At 35.7% G+C, this 18,018-nt stretch overlaps 1 protein-coding gene across 1 annotated transcript in view; it reads left to right on the top strand.

Moving 5' to 3' along the window:
* The window catches only part of PDSS2 (decaprenyl diphosphate synthase subunit 2), a 173,846-nt gene that overhangs the window by 92,143 nt on the left and 63,685 nt on the right, over window positions 1-18,018 (top strand). Inside the window, exon 3 of the mRNA XM_084890546.1 lies at window positions 7,125-7,323. Within this exon, the coding sequence (XP_084746672.1) occupies window positions 7,125-7,323 (199 nt within the window). The remainder of the gene's footprint in view (window positions 1-7,124; window positions 7,324-18,018) is intronic.

The following is an 18,018-nucleotide window of genomic DNA, read 5'->3' as shown; positions in this document are numbered from 1 at the left end:
TTAAAAACTCTTTTGCTCTTGTCTTCTTCTTCCCCTCCCCCTCATTCTTTGTCCTTGTGGATCTTTCTTGTATGGGATTGTGGAGAGAAAAATAAAACACAAAACCCAGCTAGTGTGTCAGAGGCAATAAGTACTATGGAGGGGGGAAAGCAGGAAGTGGGGACTGGGAGTGCTGGAAAGGACGGGAGGGTTGCAGTTGGAAATGGAGTAGTCGGAGAAGTCACTGACCAAGTCAACTTTGAAGCGATCTTGGAGCAAAGACAGGGAGCTAAGACTAAGCCTTGCAGGTATCTAAGGGAAGATGAGGCCAGATAGGGGAAAGGGCACCAGCTCTGAGGCCAGAACAGGCTTGGCATGTTCCTTAGCTCCCACGGAAGCTAATGTAGCTAGAGAAGAGTGACCTGAGAGGGAGGAGGGTAGCAAATGTAGTCAGAGAGGTAAGGGGGTAAAGGAGCTGGGTCAGATTGCACTTGACCTTGGAGTCCATTGTAGAGACTTAGGCTTTTACCCTGAGTGAGATGGGGAGCCACTGGAGGGTTTTGAGTAGGGAGCTAAGTGATGGGCATAATGTTTTCTTCATCTTCCTGCTAGCCTCATTTCTGATCTTTTCCATTTTTGCAAAGCTAATGGACTAAAAATATTATGTCATTATTATTATTATAATAATACTTTTCCAAATTATTTGTGAGGTTGAGTATCATTTTATGTGGGTTTTGGTCATTTATTTCTAGAATTACCTCTTCATATTCTTTCCCATTTTGCTCTTGGGCTGTTTATCTTTTTCTTATCAATTTCTTGTCCAATTTGGACAAGCTCCACACATTTTTAATATAATCTCCTGCTTATTGTATGTGTTTCAAATACTTTTCAAGTCTATATTTGCCTTGGTCTTTTATAGTTTATTTAACATTTTTGTCTATTGTAATTACTCAAATTTATTATTTTTATATGACTTCCTGATTTTCTATTTTATTTTACAAGGCTTTCTCACCCCAAGGTCATAAGAGTGTTTTCCTAAATTTTTTTAAATAATGGTATTTTATATTCATCAAGATGAGTCACAAAGCTGTGGTTTCAAATAGGGTTTTAGTATGGTATTGCTTTGTTTTCTTTTTTACCTTTTGACTTAAATCTGAACTTTTTTTTTACATTTAGATCTTTATTCCAAAAAATATTTTTTTTTCCTAAGGAGTAATGTAGGAGTCTAATTTTTTCCCCCTTACTTGATAGCCAGTTGCCCCAACATCTTTTGTAAGAATAATTTATCTTTTCCCTAACAATTTGAACTGTTATTTTATCATAAGTAATTTATTTTCCTTATATATTTGGATCTCTTTCAGGACTTTATTCCACTAATCTGTTAGTTTGTTCTTGTGATAGTACAATAGTTTTAAAAACTGCAGTAGCATTGTAATAAGTTTTAAAATCTAGAATGTCAGTCCTTTTATTTTCCAGAATTTTCCTTGTAATTTTCAAATTTATCCTTTCTACATGAACATAAAAAAATCAGTTTTATAGTTTTAAAAATCTTTTAATATTCAAATAAAATTATTTTTTAAAAAATGACTCTTTCCTAGCGGGCATGGCTCAGTGGTTGCACATTAACCTATGAACCAGGAGATCATGGTTCAATTCCTTGTCAGGGCACGTGCCTGGGTTGCTGGCTAGATCCCCAGTGTGGGGCGTGCAAGAAGCAGCTGATCAATGATTCTCTCTCATCATTGATGTTTCTATCTTTCTCTCCTTCTCCCTTCCTCTCTATAATCAATAAAAATAATATTTTTAAATGACTCTACAAACCCATGTGATTCAGTTGTTGAGTGTCACCCCATGCACCAAAGTGTTGTATGTTCAATTCCAAGGGCATAGGCCCAGGTTGCAGCTTGATCCCTAGGAGGTGTTCAGGAAGCAGCTGATCTAAGTTTCGCTCTCACATTGATATTTCTTGCTCTCTCTCTTAAAAAAAAAAAAAATCATTAAAAAAATTTTAATGACTCTTATCTATCATTTTAATGCTTTCAATACACCCTGAATTTTGTACATGTTGTGTTCGGTATTCTTATTAGTTTTCTGTTGATATGCAAAGAGCCTGGGCTTTAAAAATGGAGAGCTCTGGGCTTGAATCCAGCCCTGCAGCTTACTAGCTATGTGAACTTGAGCAAGTTAGTTGGCCAGTCCAGCTCGCTTCTGTGCAGTAGAGATAATAATGCTTACCTCAGACAGCTGTTGTGAGTTTTACATTATTTTTTTATTAGTCTGCTGATTGAGTTGTTATGCTTGCAAAATTATTTCGTATAAAATGTTCAGAATACAGTAATTCATTGGCTCAAAGTAAATAATTTAGATAATGAAAGCCATGAAGCAGTTAGGCATTTTAAAAGATTGGATATCTGAAGTATTTGCTGATGAAATAGCATGATATCTGGCATTTGCTTAAAAATAATCTGGAAGATCAGTGAAAGGTGTAGCTGAAACAAAATTGTGATCCACAGAGGTATTTTATACTACATTTTCACTTTTGAATGCTTTAAAATACCCAAATTATAAAGGGTTTTTTAAAAAAAACGCATCTTCAAAAAGTGTTTAAAATGACAAAGGGTAAACATTTATTTGTAAGTGGAATATTATGCTTTTATTATATTATTCTCTGTACTTTTTTGTATTTTGTTAAACCTCTAAAAAGAAGGAAAACAAGGAGGAATGGAGGAAGAAAAGAGAAAAAGCCGAATACAAAGAATAACAAAGAAAGAGAAGACAGCTCCATTGTATTTAATCTTCCTTGCCTGTGTATTGAAACACAGTTGACACTCCTACTAGTTTAACACTAATTTAAAAACATGAGACATTTAAAGAGATTTCAAGTTAATATAAGGAACAATTTCTAATAATTAAAACTATTCATCTGCAGACCTGGTTCCTATATAGTTTACCACTCATCCTGGAAGGAGTTAATTGAGGTTAATTGACTTCTGGGGGCATTTCCACCTCTGATTCAATAAATCTGACTTTTTAGTTTATCTCACTCTGTTCTTTGTAAAACTAAGAATGATAACAATCCTTTTTACTTTTATACTAGCGATTTCAACTTTTTTTTTTATCTCATGGCACACAAAAACTAATTACTAAAGTTCTGTAGCAGCAGCAGCCAGGCCCAGAGCAGCAGCAGCCAGGCCCAGAGAAGCCAGGCCCAGAGTGTTGTGGGGTCGAACCCTGGGTTCAAAATGAAAGGAAAGAAGGAGCATTGCAGCCAATTCGGGTGCCAGAGTGTTATGTCCGTCATCACAATGGACTCAGAGAAGCTCCTGTGTCCCTTCACCCAAAAGGACTGAGAGTTGCCCAGACGATAGCAAAGTGGGAGAAGAAAATTGAAGGCTACTCAAGGGACTGAAGTGCCAACATGGAGTCATCTGAAGAAATTAAAGTCTGAAGTGGAAGCTACTTCTTTAATCATGTTCCTGCTCATGCTAGCATCTTTAGCTTCCAGTCTTCTGCAAAGTCTTGTGCAGCAAGTCCAAGGACTCTGAGTAAATCTATACCAGCAACAAAAGAGACTCATTTAGTAGCTAAAAATATTAATATGTCCATAATTCTGATTTCTCATTTTGTTGTTTTGCATTGGCATTGTTGTTATTATTTAATAGCCAGAGTTTTGCTCTTGACATTCAAGTTTTGAAAATAACATGTATGTGGTTTAGTTTTTGCATTGGCAACAACAACAAAAAAAACAAAACAAAAAAATCTGAAGACCAGAATAAACTGGTGAATATAATAGAATCAGGGGCAAAGAAAGGGAGTGGATTGATAATTATCAGAGGGAACGGGGTGTCGGGGTGCAGAAAGAGTCTGGATTAAAATCGTATAACCTATGGATGAGGACAATGGCTAGGTTGGGGGGAGGAGGTAAGGGCAGAGGGTGTGGCAGGAACCTGGTGGAAGGGAGCTATGGGGGAGGAGGGAGGGAGAAACAATTGTAATAATCTGAGCAATAAAGATTTATTTAAAAAAAAAAAAAAGTTCTGGCCGAAACCGGTTTGGCTCAATGGATACAGCATCGGCTTGGGGACTGAAGGGTCCTGGGTTCGATTCCGGTCAAAGGCATGTACCTTGGTTGCGGGCATATCCCCAGTAGGGGGTGTGCAAGAGGCAGCTGGTCGATGACTCTCTCTCATCGATGTTTCTAACTCTCTATCTCTCTCCCTTCCTATCTGTACAAAATCAATAAAATATATTTAAAAAATAAAAAAAAAGTCTGTAGCACACCAAAATAATATATTTTTGCCCATCTGACCAAAAAAACAGGTACAATGGTAGCCATCATTCACAACAGATGGCTACTATTGTGTTGGCTGTTGTCATTTTTTTATTTAACAATCTAAAAGAAAAGAGGTCAGTGCCCCTGACTAAATAGTCAGGTTTTGCATGTTTTAAAATTCTTGTGGCACACTCAGTTGAAAATCGCTTCTTTATACAAAGAGTTATTCATTTAACAATATTATAGGCAGCCAAGAGGTAGGATAGTGTAATTTAGAGTGTAGTAAAGGAAAGAAGTGGCAGGAAGATAGATTGCTAAAGAAGTTATTACAATATAGCACAATAAATGAGCTATGTTCAGAGCCTTTCAAGCACAGAAGGAGTTAATCTGGGGAAGATAGGGAAGACTTCACAGAAGTGACACATGGGCTGATTCTTAAAAAAATACTCCAAACAAATGTAGGTTTATCATTCACCCGATAGCAGCAAAAGTTGCACAACCCATCCACACAATGAACCTCTGTAAAGATCGATGTTAAAAAGAACAAGAAGTTTCCCTATTGGTAAAAAAGGTGGAACTTCTTTATTTGTAAATAATACGTGGAACTATCTCCAAGAGATTATATTGGTTGAATAAAACGAGTACAGAAATATAAACATAAAACGTCTTCACTATTTTTGTGCTATAGTTATTGACTATCAAGAATTCACTTGGCTGTCTATAACAGGACTCGAACAAACAGTAGTTTAAAGAAATGCAATGCTTATCTAACTCAGATAGCAAAATGTCTAGAGGTGGGCACATTCAAGCCGACTTGAAGAAGTCATCAAGGGCCCAGGCTTCTCCTTTCCTCTTGCTCACTATTCTTCATTGGGAGCCCTCTTTAGTATTCTTAGGTCTCTACTGTGCCTCCAGGCAGTTAGGCCCTTTCCCGACAGGAGGTTGTAAGCCCAAAATGCCAAAGGTGCACATCCACTGAATCCTGATACCAGGAGTTCAGTAGATTTCTCAGAAACTTCACCTAGTGAACTTCTACCTACATTCACTGGCCAGACTGCTACATGATCACTTCTAGCCTCCGGGGATCTTGGGGACACGAATGTTTTTAAGTGAGCACATTGCCACTCCAAATATATTAAAAGGTGTGTTAATAGTGAGGAAGGAAAGCGTGAGTGGGTAACTAGCAGTGTCTGCCATCATTCTTTCTAAAGCTTAGAATGCTAAAAAAAAAAAAAAAAAAAAAAAAAACTTTGGAGAAATGTTGGAAGAAAATAGATCTAAACAGATGAAGTTGTTTAACATACAATTGAAAGAGTAATTCGGTGAAAATTCTTGTGAAAACATCAATTAATCCTCTGGGTTACGTGAATGTGGTAATTACTTCCTTACTCTGATTACTTAGCATAAATGATATTCATTGGTGACTCTTTTCCAATTAAGATTTAGTATAAAAATACCCAAGAGTGATAATATATACGTGCATAAAATGGCATGAAGCCCTTTATATGAGATAATTTTTAAAATCTAGTACATTGCAAGTTTATTAGATTGCTTTGGTGGCTAAAATAGGAACAAAATAATGAGAAGAAAATACTCTCCAGCTTTCATACTGCTTCTCTGCTGCACACAAAATTAGACGCTTGCACAGTGTGATCTGGAGTTGTTTATTAAATGCCAAAATCCTAGAAGTTAAGAGCACAGCACTAGATAGTAATTACAGGACAGATTTCAAGATAACCAATCATTTAATTTCTATTTCCTATAGACCAATAATAGCAATAATTTGTTCTTTTTTTAAACTATTAACTGCCAGCCCAGGTAATATTTTTAATCCCTCAAATCTTCTAATTTTAGAACTAAATATTATATTTTAGACCTGAAATCCTTGAATCTTAGAACTGGAAGGGACTGTTTCTTCAGTTCCCCTCCTTTCTGTGGTGAAACTATGGATCTGAGAGTTTAAGGAACTTCCCCAAAGTCTAGTGTTGGAGGCAGAGTTAGAACTGTTATCTATAGTCCTGATTGACCTAAATTCTCTATCATTGAAGTTTCTATCTCTCCCCCTTCTTTCCTCTCTGAAATAAAAAAATATATATATATTTTAATTAATTAATTAATTAAACAAAAAACCTGAACTCGTAGATACAGAGATATCTACGTAGATACGTAGATACAGATTTGTGGTATCAAAAGCAGGAGAAGAGGTAGGTAAAGTGGGAGTAGGTGGTCAAAAGGTACAAACTCCCGGTTATAAAATAAATGGGAATAGATAATTTACTATATAGCATGGTGACTACCGTTAATAATGCTACATTATATATTTAAAAGTTGCTAAGAGAACCGAGACCGGTTTGGCTTAATGGATAGAGCGTCGGCTTGGGGACTGAAGGGACCCGGGTTCGATTCCGGTCAAGGGCATGTACCTTGGTTGCGGGCATATCCCCAGTAGGAGGTGTGCAAGAGGCAGCTGATCGATGACTCTCTCTCATCGATGTTTCTAGCTTTCTATTGCTCTGTACAAAATCAATAAAGTACATTTCAAAAAAATAAAAAAATAAAAAAAATAAAAGTTGCTAAGAGAGTACATTTCAAAAGTTCTTATTATAAGAAAAATGTAAGTATGTGTGGTGATGGATGTTCACTAGACTTATTGGGGTGATCATTTTACAGTGTATATAAATGTTAAATAATTATGGTGTACACCTGAAACTAATATGTTATATGTCATTTATATCTCAATTTAACACTTCATTAAAAAGAAACAACTTAAAATAAATTTACTCTGTAAATATTTTATTGTTGAAAACTGAAGTCTGGCATTAGTGATAAGAGTGTTCTTGACACTCAGACAAGTCTTTCCTTTATGTTTTAGTCAAAGAAGTTTGGCAGAGATCACAGAACTTATCCATACTGCTCTCCTTGTACATCGTGGAATAGTAAATTTAAGTGAATTGCAGTCTTCTGATGGGCCACTGAAAGACATGCATTTTGGAAATAAAATTGCTATCTTGAGTGGAGACTTTCTTCTAGCAAATGCCTGCAATGGACTAGCTCTACTACAGAACACCAAGGTAAAACTGGGTTTGCCTGTGTCTGAATGGCCTTTAGGTGGCTCGTGGCTGACTGCAGAAGCCACAGAGGTCTGTGCACCTGCGGCCCCAGCTCCGCACGTGTAGATGCTCAGTAAAGTTGTGATGGTGATGATGGTGGTGGTGGCAGTCGACACCAGATAAAACTGGTAAATCTAGAGAATTAATTTCTATGTTTTTCTGATTCAGGTAAAATTATTGTTAATTATATGATAGTGTTAAAAATTTCAATTTAGCCCTAGCTGGTTGGCTCAATGGATAGAGTGTCAGCCTACAGACTGAAGGGTCCCAGGTTCAATTCTGGTCAAGGGCACATGCCTGGTTGCTGGCTCGATCCCCAATAGGGGGAATGCAGGAGGCAGCTGATCAATGATTCCCTCTCATGATTGATGTTTCTATCTATCTCTCCCTCTCCCTTCCTCTCTGAAATCAATAAAAATATATTTTTAAAATTTTTCAATTTAAAGAAGATATAAATTACCTATAATCTCATTATACAGAGATAATCATGGTTAGTTAATACTTTGGTGTATTTTCTCTCTGTCATTTTTGTTTATTTACTCATGCTTTTATAGATGTGGGCTTTTTAATAATATAGATGAAAATGGCATGTATTAGGGTTTTTTTAATCCTGTGTATTTTCCCCCCGCTTCATATTATGATGTAGGCATTTTCACATTACTAGCTTTTTCATAAACTTTTTAATGATTTCAGTTATTTAGATGTAATATTTATCAGATTCTATAATTGTGATTTGGAGTATTTTATGTTGCAGGAAAAGTCTTTTGGTGGGGGCTTCTATTTTGAATAAATTATACCTTACACAGGAATGAAATTAAATTGATACGGCCTAGAGTTTGCAGCATCTAATTTTGGCAAAACATTTAAATGAACCATGAGAGACTGTTTGACAGGTTTTGTCATATAAAAATATTTGTCAAAGAAATGTACTGTTAAAGAAGCAAAAAGATAGTAGCTTGAAAATACTTGAACTGAAATAGTTATACTTTTCAATATGAAAAAAATAAATTAGAATTGAGTATCACCTTCATTTACAAATTAACTCTGAGTTTACCAGGTAACTCAGAACCTGTAGAAGAGCATTTTTTCAATTAAAAATATTATGGCCTTTTGCCGAAACCGGTTTGGCTCAGTGGTAGAGCATCAGTCTGCGAACTGAAAGGTCCCAGGTTTGATTCCGGTCAAGGGCATGTACATTGGTTGCGGGCACATCCCCAGTAGGGGGTGTGCAAGAGGCAGCTGGTCGATGTTTCTCTCTCATCGACATTTCTAGCTCTCTATCTCTCTCCCTTCCTCTCTGTAAAAAAAATCAATAAAAGGTATTTTTTTAAAAAATGCCAGTGACACAATAATAAAGATATGACTAAGAAATGAATAAAGTACATGAATGTTTACCAAGAATAATTATTTTAGTGCCTATTTTTTATACTCAGATCATCAATACCAAGTTCTTTTTTATTTTGTTTTTATGTATATGAATATGTTATGTAAGTGGTGACTAGGCCAGTGGGAGGGGCAGTTAGGAGCAACCAGGCTGGCAGGGAGGGGGCAGTTGGATGCGACCTAGCTAGCAGTGGGTGGCCGTTAAGGGCAATCAGGACAGCATGCAGAGGCAGTGAGGGGCCATCAGGCCAGCAGCAGGGGGCAGTTCAGGTCAACCAGACAGGCAGGCAGGTGAGCAATTAGGAGCCAGCAGTCCCGGATTGTGAGAGATGTCTGACTGCCAGTTGAAGGATCCCCAGGATCGGGCCTAAACCGGCAGTCAGACATCCCCCGAGGGGTCCCAGATTGGAGAGGCTGAAGTCCGGGCTGAGGGGGACCCCCCGCCCCTCCCCATGCATTAATTTTGTGCACCGGGCCTCTAGTTAAGTATAAATATAGTCATGCTATAGTGACACAAACAAGTATTCACTTGCTTTAACCACTTCACTTTATGGGAATAACATTTAAGGTACTCTTTTTCTTTAGCTGGCTTGTATCTTTCACACATCATTCTTTCAGCATGGTTCAAGTTAAGAGAAAATGGAGACTTTACTCTCATCAAAATCAAATCAGATTCACAGCCTGTGAAATCTACTCTTGGTGTTTTGCATTCAGATGCATTGCTATAAAATGTCCCAGAATCTAAGACCTCCACCATCTGCTTCATTAGGCACTGGATTTCAGTAGCACTACTTGATTTACAAAAAAAGAAAAAAAAAAAAAAAACTTACATATGCAAGTAACAGTTCAGTCTGAAGCTTCTCGTTGAAATAAAAATGACCAGGCATTTTCTTCCCCTTCAGTGAGCTCTATATCTTCATGGTCTCTGCACAGGTTTATACTTTTAGATTTACATTTTATCAACCTTTGTTTGGTGAGGAATTTTTTTTCCTTTTTAGGCCATGGTATTTTTTTTAATATATCTTATTGATTTTTTTACAGAGAAAGAGAGAGGGATAAAGTTAGAAACATCAATGAGAGAGAATTATTGATCAGCTGCCTCTTGCACACCCCCTACTGGGGATGTGCCCGCAACCAAGGTACATGCCCTTGACCGGAATCGAACCTGGGACCTTTTAGTCCGCAGGCCGATGCTCTATCCACTAAGCCAAACCGGTTTCGGCAGGCCATGGTATTTTTTAAATTTGATAGTTGTGTGCTGACTTGAAGTTTTTATTCTGTGCAACTCTCCTGTTCACCTAAACCATCGATCTTTTGCACTTTTTTCTCCAAAAGGACATTGAAGGCTCTGTAAGGTCAATTTCAAAAGAGGTTTCCCTGGCTCACTTCTTGTGAAAGACCTTGCATACCACATCCCAGGAGAAGTACAGAGGTCTGTAATTGATCTTCTACAACTCTAGGCTTTTAGTAGCTTTCTTTTCATCATAATAGATGATTTCCAAGCCATTTGATTGGTATTTTAAGTTGAGGATATTGTAAGGAGTAACTAAAATGCTTGGAGGTCAAGATTTTTCTTTGATAAAGCAAATCTCCCATATTCAAAACCAATTCCTTTCTTTTAAATACTTGGCAGTATTCCCATCAGAATATTTTTTTAAGAAAAGTGAAGTTATATCTCAAACAAGGACTGATTTTATTAAATGAGTTCCCAGAAGCTTCGTTGATTGACTATAATACTAACCATTAATAGGGTTTTTGGAAGGAAAGGGAGTAAGTAGCTATAAATATTTCTTTGGAGCAATATTAAGTTTTCTTAAGTTCTCTACATATGGTTAATGTCTTGGTAAAGTTAGATTTCTGTTTAATGTTTTAATTTTCTTTTACAAGGAAGAATAATCTCAGCAATAGTAATGTGAATAGAGACCACAGCAGTGAGTGAGCAGGCTGAACTTAATATAAAATTTCTGTATTTATAGAATGTCACTGTTTCGTTCACAGTGACAGCCTGCTTTTTTTTTAAAAAAAAAAAAAAAGGATGTATATTTAACTTAGTAATTAAAGTTAGCACAGTTATAGCAACTTTAATTTTTTATGACTTCTACCAATTTTCCATTGGATTTTTGTCTGAATGCCTATATTACATGTTTATTTCTGTACTTCTGGGACAGACTATTAGATGAAGGGTTCTACAGTCATAAGAAATTTAGAGCTTTTTTATAATTGCCAAGGGTAAAATTAGCAAAGTCAATTATCCTCCCTACGGCTATTCCCTGAAGATATTAGGGGTCTTCAAGATAATTGCCTTAGGTAACACTTAGATTTTTAAACATCACTAAGTATAGAAATTGGTATATTAATCCTCTCATAATTGTCTTCTTACTATTATAACTGTAGTCACATAAGTGTGAATTAACAAGATTTGGGATTCAAGAGTGAGTTTAAAAATTAATGCTTGATTTTTCATTCATTTTAAATTATGGAACCTAAGGGCAACTTTCTATTTTAGTACTTCATTATATAAAGACCGTGGACTGAGAGACCCCAGAAGGCCTCTTTTAAAGCCATAAATTCTCTGATCATTGAAATAAGTTGCTCTATATTATGTTCCTGTAGAATATCACTGAATGCTGAAATGATGGGGCATGCCAAAATCTAAAATTTAATTGTTTGAGCGTCAAGCTATCAGTGAGACATGCTGAATAATTGGTGGGAAACTATGAAATGGAGAAGCACTATAATTTAGAAATCTGGCTGACCATTACTGGTTTTCCCTGGTCCCTGTGTTTATTTGTAGACTGGATTTGTATTTTAGGATTAAGTCACAGTGCAAATATGATTGTGGATTAGTACTTGTCAGCTTTTTATTTTAAGTGGTGTTTTATTTTATGTATATTGTGATAACTCTAGTAAATAAATAATTGAATTCACAATGTTATTTTTCTTATATTTGTAGTCATCTTCATTTAATGGATCTATCATTATACATCTAGATGAGGGACTGTTAGTTAGCCTGAATCTTGTCTAAACACCTAAAACCGTGGCTCATGAACCACAGCGGATCTTTGGCTCCTTGAGTGTGGCTCTTCCACAAAATACGACAGCCTGGGCGAGTCTATTTTGAAGAAGTGGCGTTAGAAGAAGTTTAAGTTTAAAAAGTTTAGCTCTCAAAAGAAATTTCAATCATTGTACTGTTGATATTTGGCTCTGTTGACTAATGAGTTTGCCGACCACTGACCTAGAACATTATCATGTCACTCCTGAGGGCTATTCTACTAAGCATTAGTGATTTATGTTTCAAAGTAACCAGGGGCACAGATGTACTTCATATATAACTGATGTATTTCCATATGTTAACTTTATTTTCCTACAGGCATAAATATGTTGTTTACAAGGAAGAATTTTGTTTGTATAAATATGCTCAACTTATACATATAAATCATTTCATTTTATACCGTCTATATAACTTAATAAATAGCCTGCTATTAGTTATTTGATGTTTGTCTTATCTGTTATATTAACCTTATTTTCAAATTCATATTGAAAAGTGAAACTTAAAACATGCTATGTCATATGAAATTTAAGTTTTTCTCTATCACAGTCATTTAAAATAGGTATTATTGTGATCTTGTGTGTTTATAGTCTTGTCAGCACTATTTTATTTGTGGAAATTATTGAATTAATATATTTTAGCTATCCTAATTTGACACCCATGATTAATGTTCTTTTCTACATATCACCCACACAAATGTAGGTTTTCATAACTAAAGTAAAGTGGTACAGAGATTAAGTGGGTATCATATATTGTAACAATAAAGGAAACCATCTCCATACAAATTACATAGAAAAGTCAAAATGCTGTCATAAAGTTACAATTTCAAAATCCCCAAATTAATTTCCCACAGTTTTTTCTTATCAATTGCTTATGTAACCACATATTAAGTTCACACTATGTGTTCTGAGCTTGCTTCCTTGATCTTTAAAGTGGAAGTGCTAAGGAATTAGTGTTTGAGAAGTATAAGACAAAATATTGTATTTTTAAATTTATCTCATTAAAACCTTAAACTTTGCCCTTTTGGTACCATAAAATAATGAAACAAGGCATAGGCAGGTCAAATGTCTTGGATATGGATACTTCTCTGAGTGTCTGTGTCAAAGATAGATAACAAGGAAGAAGAGCAAGAAAAGCATTTTTTCTATATGCCTAACATTCATAGACACTCTTTAAAAAAAAAAAAAAAAAAAAGTCTGTGTTCAACAAAAATAAGTCCTGTGAAGATATTGGTGGAGTTGAACCCCATCCCATAGTTGGCCATGAGATATAGAAATATATTGATTATAGCAATTTTATAGTACATTTAGCAACCTCAATTTTTTCTAAATTCCTTTTTCTACTTTCCAGAAACAAAATTAATTAAACCATTCCCCCACCCCTTCACTTTCCTGACACAAATTCTATTTATCCAAAACCAAAAGTCTTTTCCAGCTTGAGTTATTCAGTGCTCTTCTTTTGCCTTTCTAATGATTGTACTCAAGGATTTTACTCTAATGATTTTCCTGAGTTAGAAGTTTACAAAAGTACGGGGCAGATAAACAGCTCATTCCTTCCTCTGTATCCTCAGCAACCTCACCTCATTCATGTCTTTTTCGCCCATCCTTTCTTCACCCAGTAGATTTATACACAGTGCCTTTCTTTGATTCTTACAGTTCACAACTCAGTTGATTTCAGTTCTTTTCTTCCAGTTTTTCATTCCTTCTATTACCTATTTTTCAGAAAAATCACAATCCATCTTTTACCTTCTCCTTTCAAGAGGAAAAATAAGACAAGAAACTTTATGTGGAATTTTAAAACATCAGAATAAAGTTTGTTATACTCTTGTGTTCAGAAAAAGGAAAACTACACAATTAGAAATGCAATAGGCATAAGATGGAACCAGTTTCCTGATCCTCTTATTAAACCAAACTTACCTGTAACTATCAATATTTAAAGATCATTTTTACAACAGTTCCTGTTTGGTTTGGTTTTTCTATTTTGTTTAACTGCAGGTATTAGATAATTATGGTTTTCTATTCTATTTTTAATTACAAGTATATAGTATTCCTAATGTATGGATTAATTAAGCTTTTGTGGGCTGTCCTGGGAACCTAACCACCATTTATAGCTTTGTATATTGGGTAAATGTGGTATGAGCACCAAACACTGTAGGCAAAATAAAATGTAAGGACATCCAAAAGGATCCGTGTGACAGCTTTTCATTATTAGCCACATACTAGTATAGCTAAGTTTTATTGATGTAATCTTGATTTTAGCATTTCCATCATTTTCCCAAATCCTTAGAGTTGTAAATTCTCAACAACAACAACAAAATCACTCTACGCTAAAGTTGGCTTATGAGGCCTTAACCCAGGAGCAAATTTTATTTATTTAGCGATAGTGATTGCGGGAGAGCCCTTTTCTGGCAGCTAATGACCTACTGGAGGACTTATGTGCCCAAGGCAAAGCTGAAGGCCATTAGCCCAACAGGTCATTAACCGACAAATGCCTGACCCTGAGGTCATTCTGATATTGTAAACTGTGAAAACATTAAAGTGAGTTTGTTGGAAAGTATAGCTCTGACAAAGAAGTTTCATTTTAAGCCGTTTGGAAAATGCATTAAATTGTTTGTTATTATTCATGTGGCTTAATTGTCTTTGGGACCATTTTCACTGTGCATAGCCAGTCAGTCAGACATCAGTAAACACCAAACCTATACTGTATGTCCAGTCTTCAGTTTTTTAAAGGACAGTTTCCCTCTTTAGAATATCAGATTACCTATTTCCTTACTAAGCAGCTTCAGCTACAGATCCACCTTTGTGGATCACTTATGTTTTCTAATGTGTTGAGCTATATAGGCACTTACCTATTTTATACTCCTCAGAGATGCCATATAAAGCTGCTAAGAGAAGTGGAAAGAGCCCTGAGGTTGAATTCTGTGGACTTAATCCCTATCTCTGGCTTTTTTTTTTTTTTTTCCATTTAACATTGGATACTCATGTTACTTCTCAGAATTCCAGGTTCAGATCTTTTTTCTTCCCAGTCTGTTTAATGTCTTAATTACCTCACTTTACAAATGAAATTAGGAACCTCATCATGTAGAATATTCAGTATTTATTAGAATTACTACCAAACATGTAAGCATATTAACATATTTTTGAGTTCTTATACAGTAGGCAGTGTTGTAATTGCTTTATATGAATAAATACATTTGACTCCTTCTGGAGTACAGGAAAGGGTTAAGTACCGGTAATTTCTTCACAATGTCCTCTGCTACTAAATGTAACAATGCTGTCTCAATCCAGGCCATTTGGCTCCAAAACCCTCATGCTTAACCAAAGCAGAAAACTAACAAGCCAACAGCTTTTGTCAGCAATGTTGCAGTTACTGATCCTGGAATTTATATTTTAAATAAATAGTAATTTTTAGATATTGGAATATTTTAATACAAGCATCAGTAGGGGCTTTGGAAACATTTTAGAGAAAAAAAACTATTAAGCAAAGGCAACTTATTTTCTCAGTTTTCTCATCTGTAAAATAAGGCAGCATTATCTTCATCCCTATGTTCTTGCTCCAATATTCTGTAATTCTGAGTGTTGTAGGAAAGGGTCTAAACTTACAAAATATTACCAGATCCGCAAAACAGCATGAAATATAAAGGAATAAAAGAGAATCAAGAAAAATTGTTTATAAAAATCAGAGATATAATAGAGAACCCAAAGTCTTTTATAAATGCCAGAGGTCTGCATATTTAGATGCATAATCCAGCAATCTAAAGCAATAACCTAAATTAACAAACTCTCCCTGATGGCAGATTTGTGATGAGGAACTTACACAGCTTCATTTGTTCAAGACTTTAAAAGCTATAAGGTGATATGCAAATGTAAATTTCTGAAAATAGTGATAAACGAAGTGGTAACTGCAAATTTGTCTTTAAATAGTTCTGATTGATATAACTAATTTACATATTAGAACAGTATTGGTTATTCAACAAAAATTTTTGTGTGCATTGTGCTAAGAAGGCATTGGAGGTACCAATTTAAAAAGCTAATTGTATATCTTTATAAACTGGAGAATTTCTAACCCAAAGGTATCCAATATTTGATTCAAGGGTACAGTTCAACCAGTCTCAAGTTTCTACTACCTGAATTTTTGAAGGAGGGAAAAAAAGATTACCTGAATTTTTAGAATGTAGTACCGGTAGGGCCAAGTTATTTTTAGAATTCCATTGAATCACACATTTTAGAGAGCTGTGGAGGTATTTGGAAGAAACACAATTACAATCTTAGACAAGATGCATGAGTTTTAATGCATATGAATCACGTTTTTCTTTTTGTAGCTGCCTTTGAAGCAAACCTTGGGATGTCTCTAAATTACAAACATCTGCCTTTTAGTGTGGCCAATTTAAAGGGAACTGGTCAAGCTGAAAAAAGACTTGTGTTACCCTAAACAGTTTTATATCCTTGGAATTTTCAAGACATAAGTGTGAATCGCATAAAAATCCTGAAATTTTTAACTCTTTGTCCAAATGTGGTCTAAGCCAGTTGTTTTTATAAATCTTGGATCAAAGCTAAAAGTGTACATCAATGACATAAACCAACAAGATTGATATGCACCTAGCAGAATAAACCCTTTAGTACCCAGGGATGATTCTGTTTCATCCTGCCTCTATTTACATTTAGTTACTTAACATGTTGTATGATAATGTCAGAATTACTTTGTTTGTTTCGTGACTAAGCATTCATTTCTCAGCTATTTACACTTTTTGTAGTAATGCTAGGCTCGATACTTAGCCCAACCAGTTTTTAACCTACTAGAAATCATCTTCTCCTTTATTTCTTATGAGAAGTTAATCTTGATTTAAACATTTTAAATTATCTGCTACCTTTCCAGGGAACTAATCATTGTTTAAGTAAATGATTATTTGTTATTGCTCAGTACAAACAAGGCCAGAAACTATGTACCTTCGCTCTAAAGGTGAACAAATTGTTGGACTAACATCACATTTTTTTTTGCTAATTAACTATTCCTTACAATCGTTATGAATAAAAAATGCATACACCTGCACATTTGATTATTTCTGATTATGAGTCTTACTGTTGATAAAGCAGACACCTCTTACCAAGACAAGCAAAGTGAGGCCCATAGAATTCATTTGAGTTGGCCAGGGGACATGAAGCTTACCTATGAAGTATTAACCTTTTAAGTGATCAAACACAAATTAATGGGCTATATAAGGCTATAAGTGCTTTTGTTACTACAGTACTGGGCACATAGTAGGCTATCAGCAAATGTTTATTAAGTGAGTACTCCAGTGGTATTACATTTTAACACTTCAGATTCAAGCTATTTTTCTGAACCTGTGGCCCATTTCTTGTAAGCTCTATCAGTTATGATTTTATACTTTTCTTTAGTTCACTAAATTTTCCTGAATCCTTTTTGACAAATGTTACAAGTAGTTAGTTTATAAACCAGTGTATCAGCTGTTCTAAATTAAAAATTAAGATTATCAATTTGCTTAGTTTTTGCTGCACCTGTCCCACTGGTAGTGCCATTTCCCTCTCTGCTCGTCCCCCTTCGCCAGAAAGAACTTCCAGCTCACTAGAACAGATTGCCATCCCTCCCACAAATAAGCCCGGCCTTACACATTTGGCAGCACTGAAAAGGCTCCCTTCAAAAAGCCAAGTTAGAAGCTTCCTCCAGAACTCCTGTGAGTTGGTGGTATGTTTATGGCAACAGACCTTTCATCATTGTCTTCATTAAATCTAGTCTTTGTCTGATAGGAAGTGGAGAAGCCATTCTTTCATAGACTTCATCGGTGGCTGTATTAAAGCCCCTCATTTATATTAATCAGCACTGCAGATTAGGGCTCATCTGGGTAGTGTGTGCCCAGGTGGTGGGTGAGTAGTTTCACCCCTTATTTGGCCACTGCTCCTGCTCCCCGTGTTCTTTCGAGGTTGCTTCTCCATTGAGCTTGCCAGCCTGGTAGCTCTGGCTGCGCACTGAGGACTGAATCCATGTGGATGGAGGGAGTTTGGGTAAACCCAGTTTGTCAATGATAAAGTGCTTCACAAATGTTAGAGGTTATTGTTGGTCTTTCTATAGGTGCACACTACTCCTTAGCCATTCCCTCTGTATCTTACCTTGGTAGTGTCTTCTTCCCCTCTTTAAATGCATCCCTCAAATACTTTGTGCCTCATTTGTACGAAGAGGAACTAGAGAGTGTTGCTAACTGCTCCGGT

This window comes from Pipistrellus hanaki, assembly GCF_964339955.1.
Source record: "Pipistrellus hanaki genome assembly, chromosome: 7".
NCBI lineage: Eukaryota > Metazoa > Chordata > Mammalia > Chiroptera > Vespertilionidae > Pipistrellus > Pipistrellus hanaki.
Note: the sequence above shows the minus strand (reverse complement) of the source record. Positions and strands in the feature narration are given on the sequence as shown.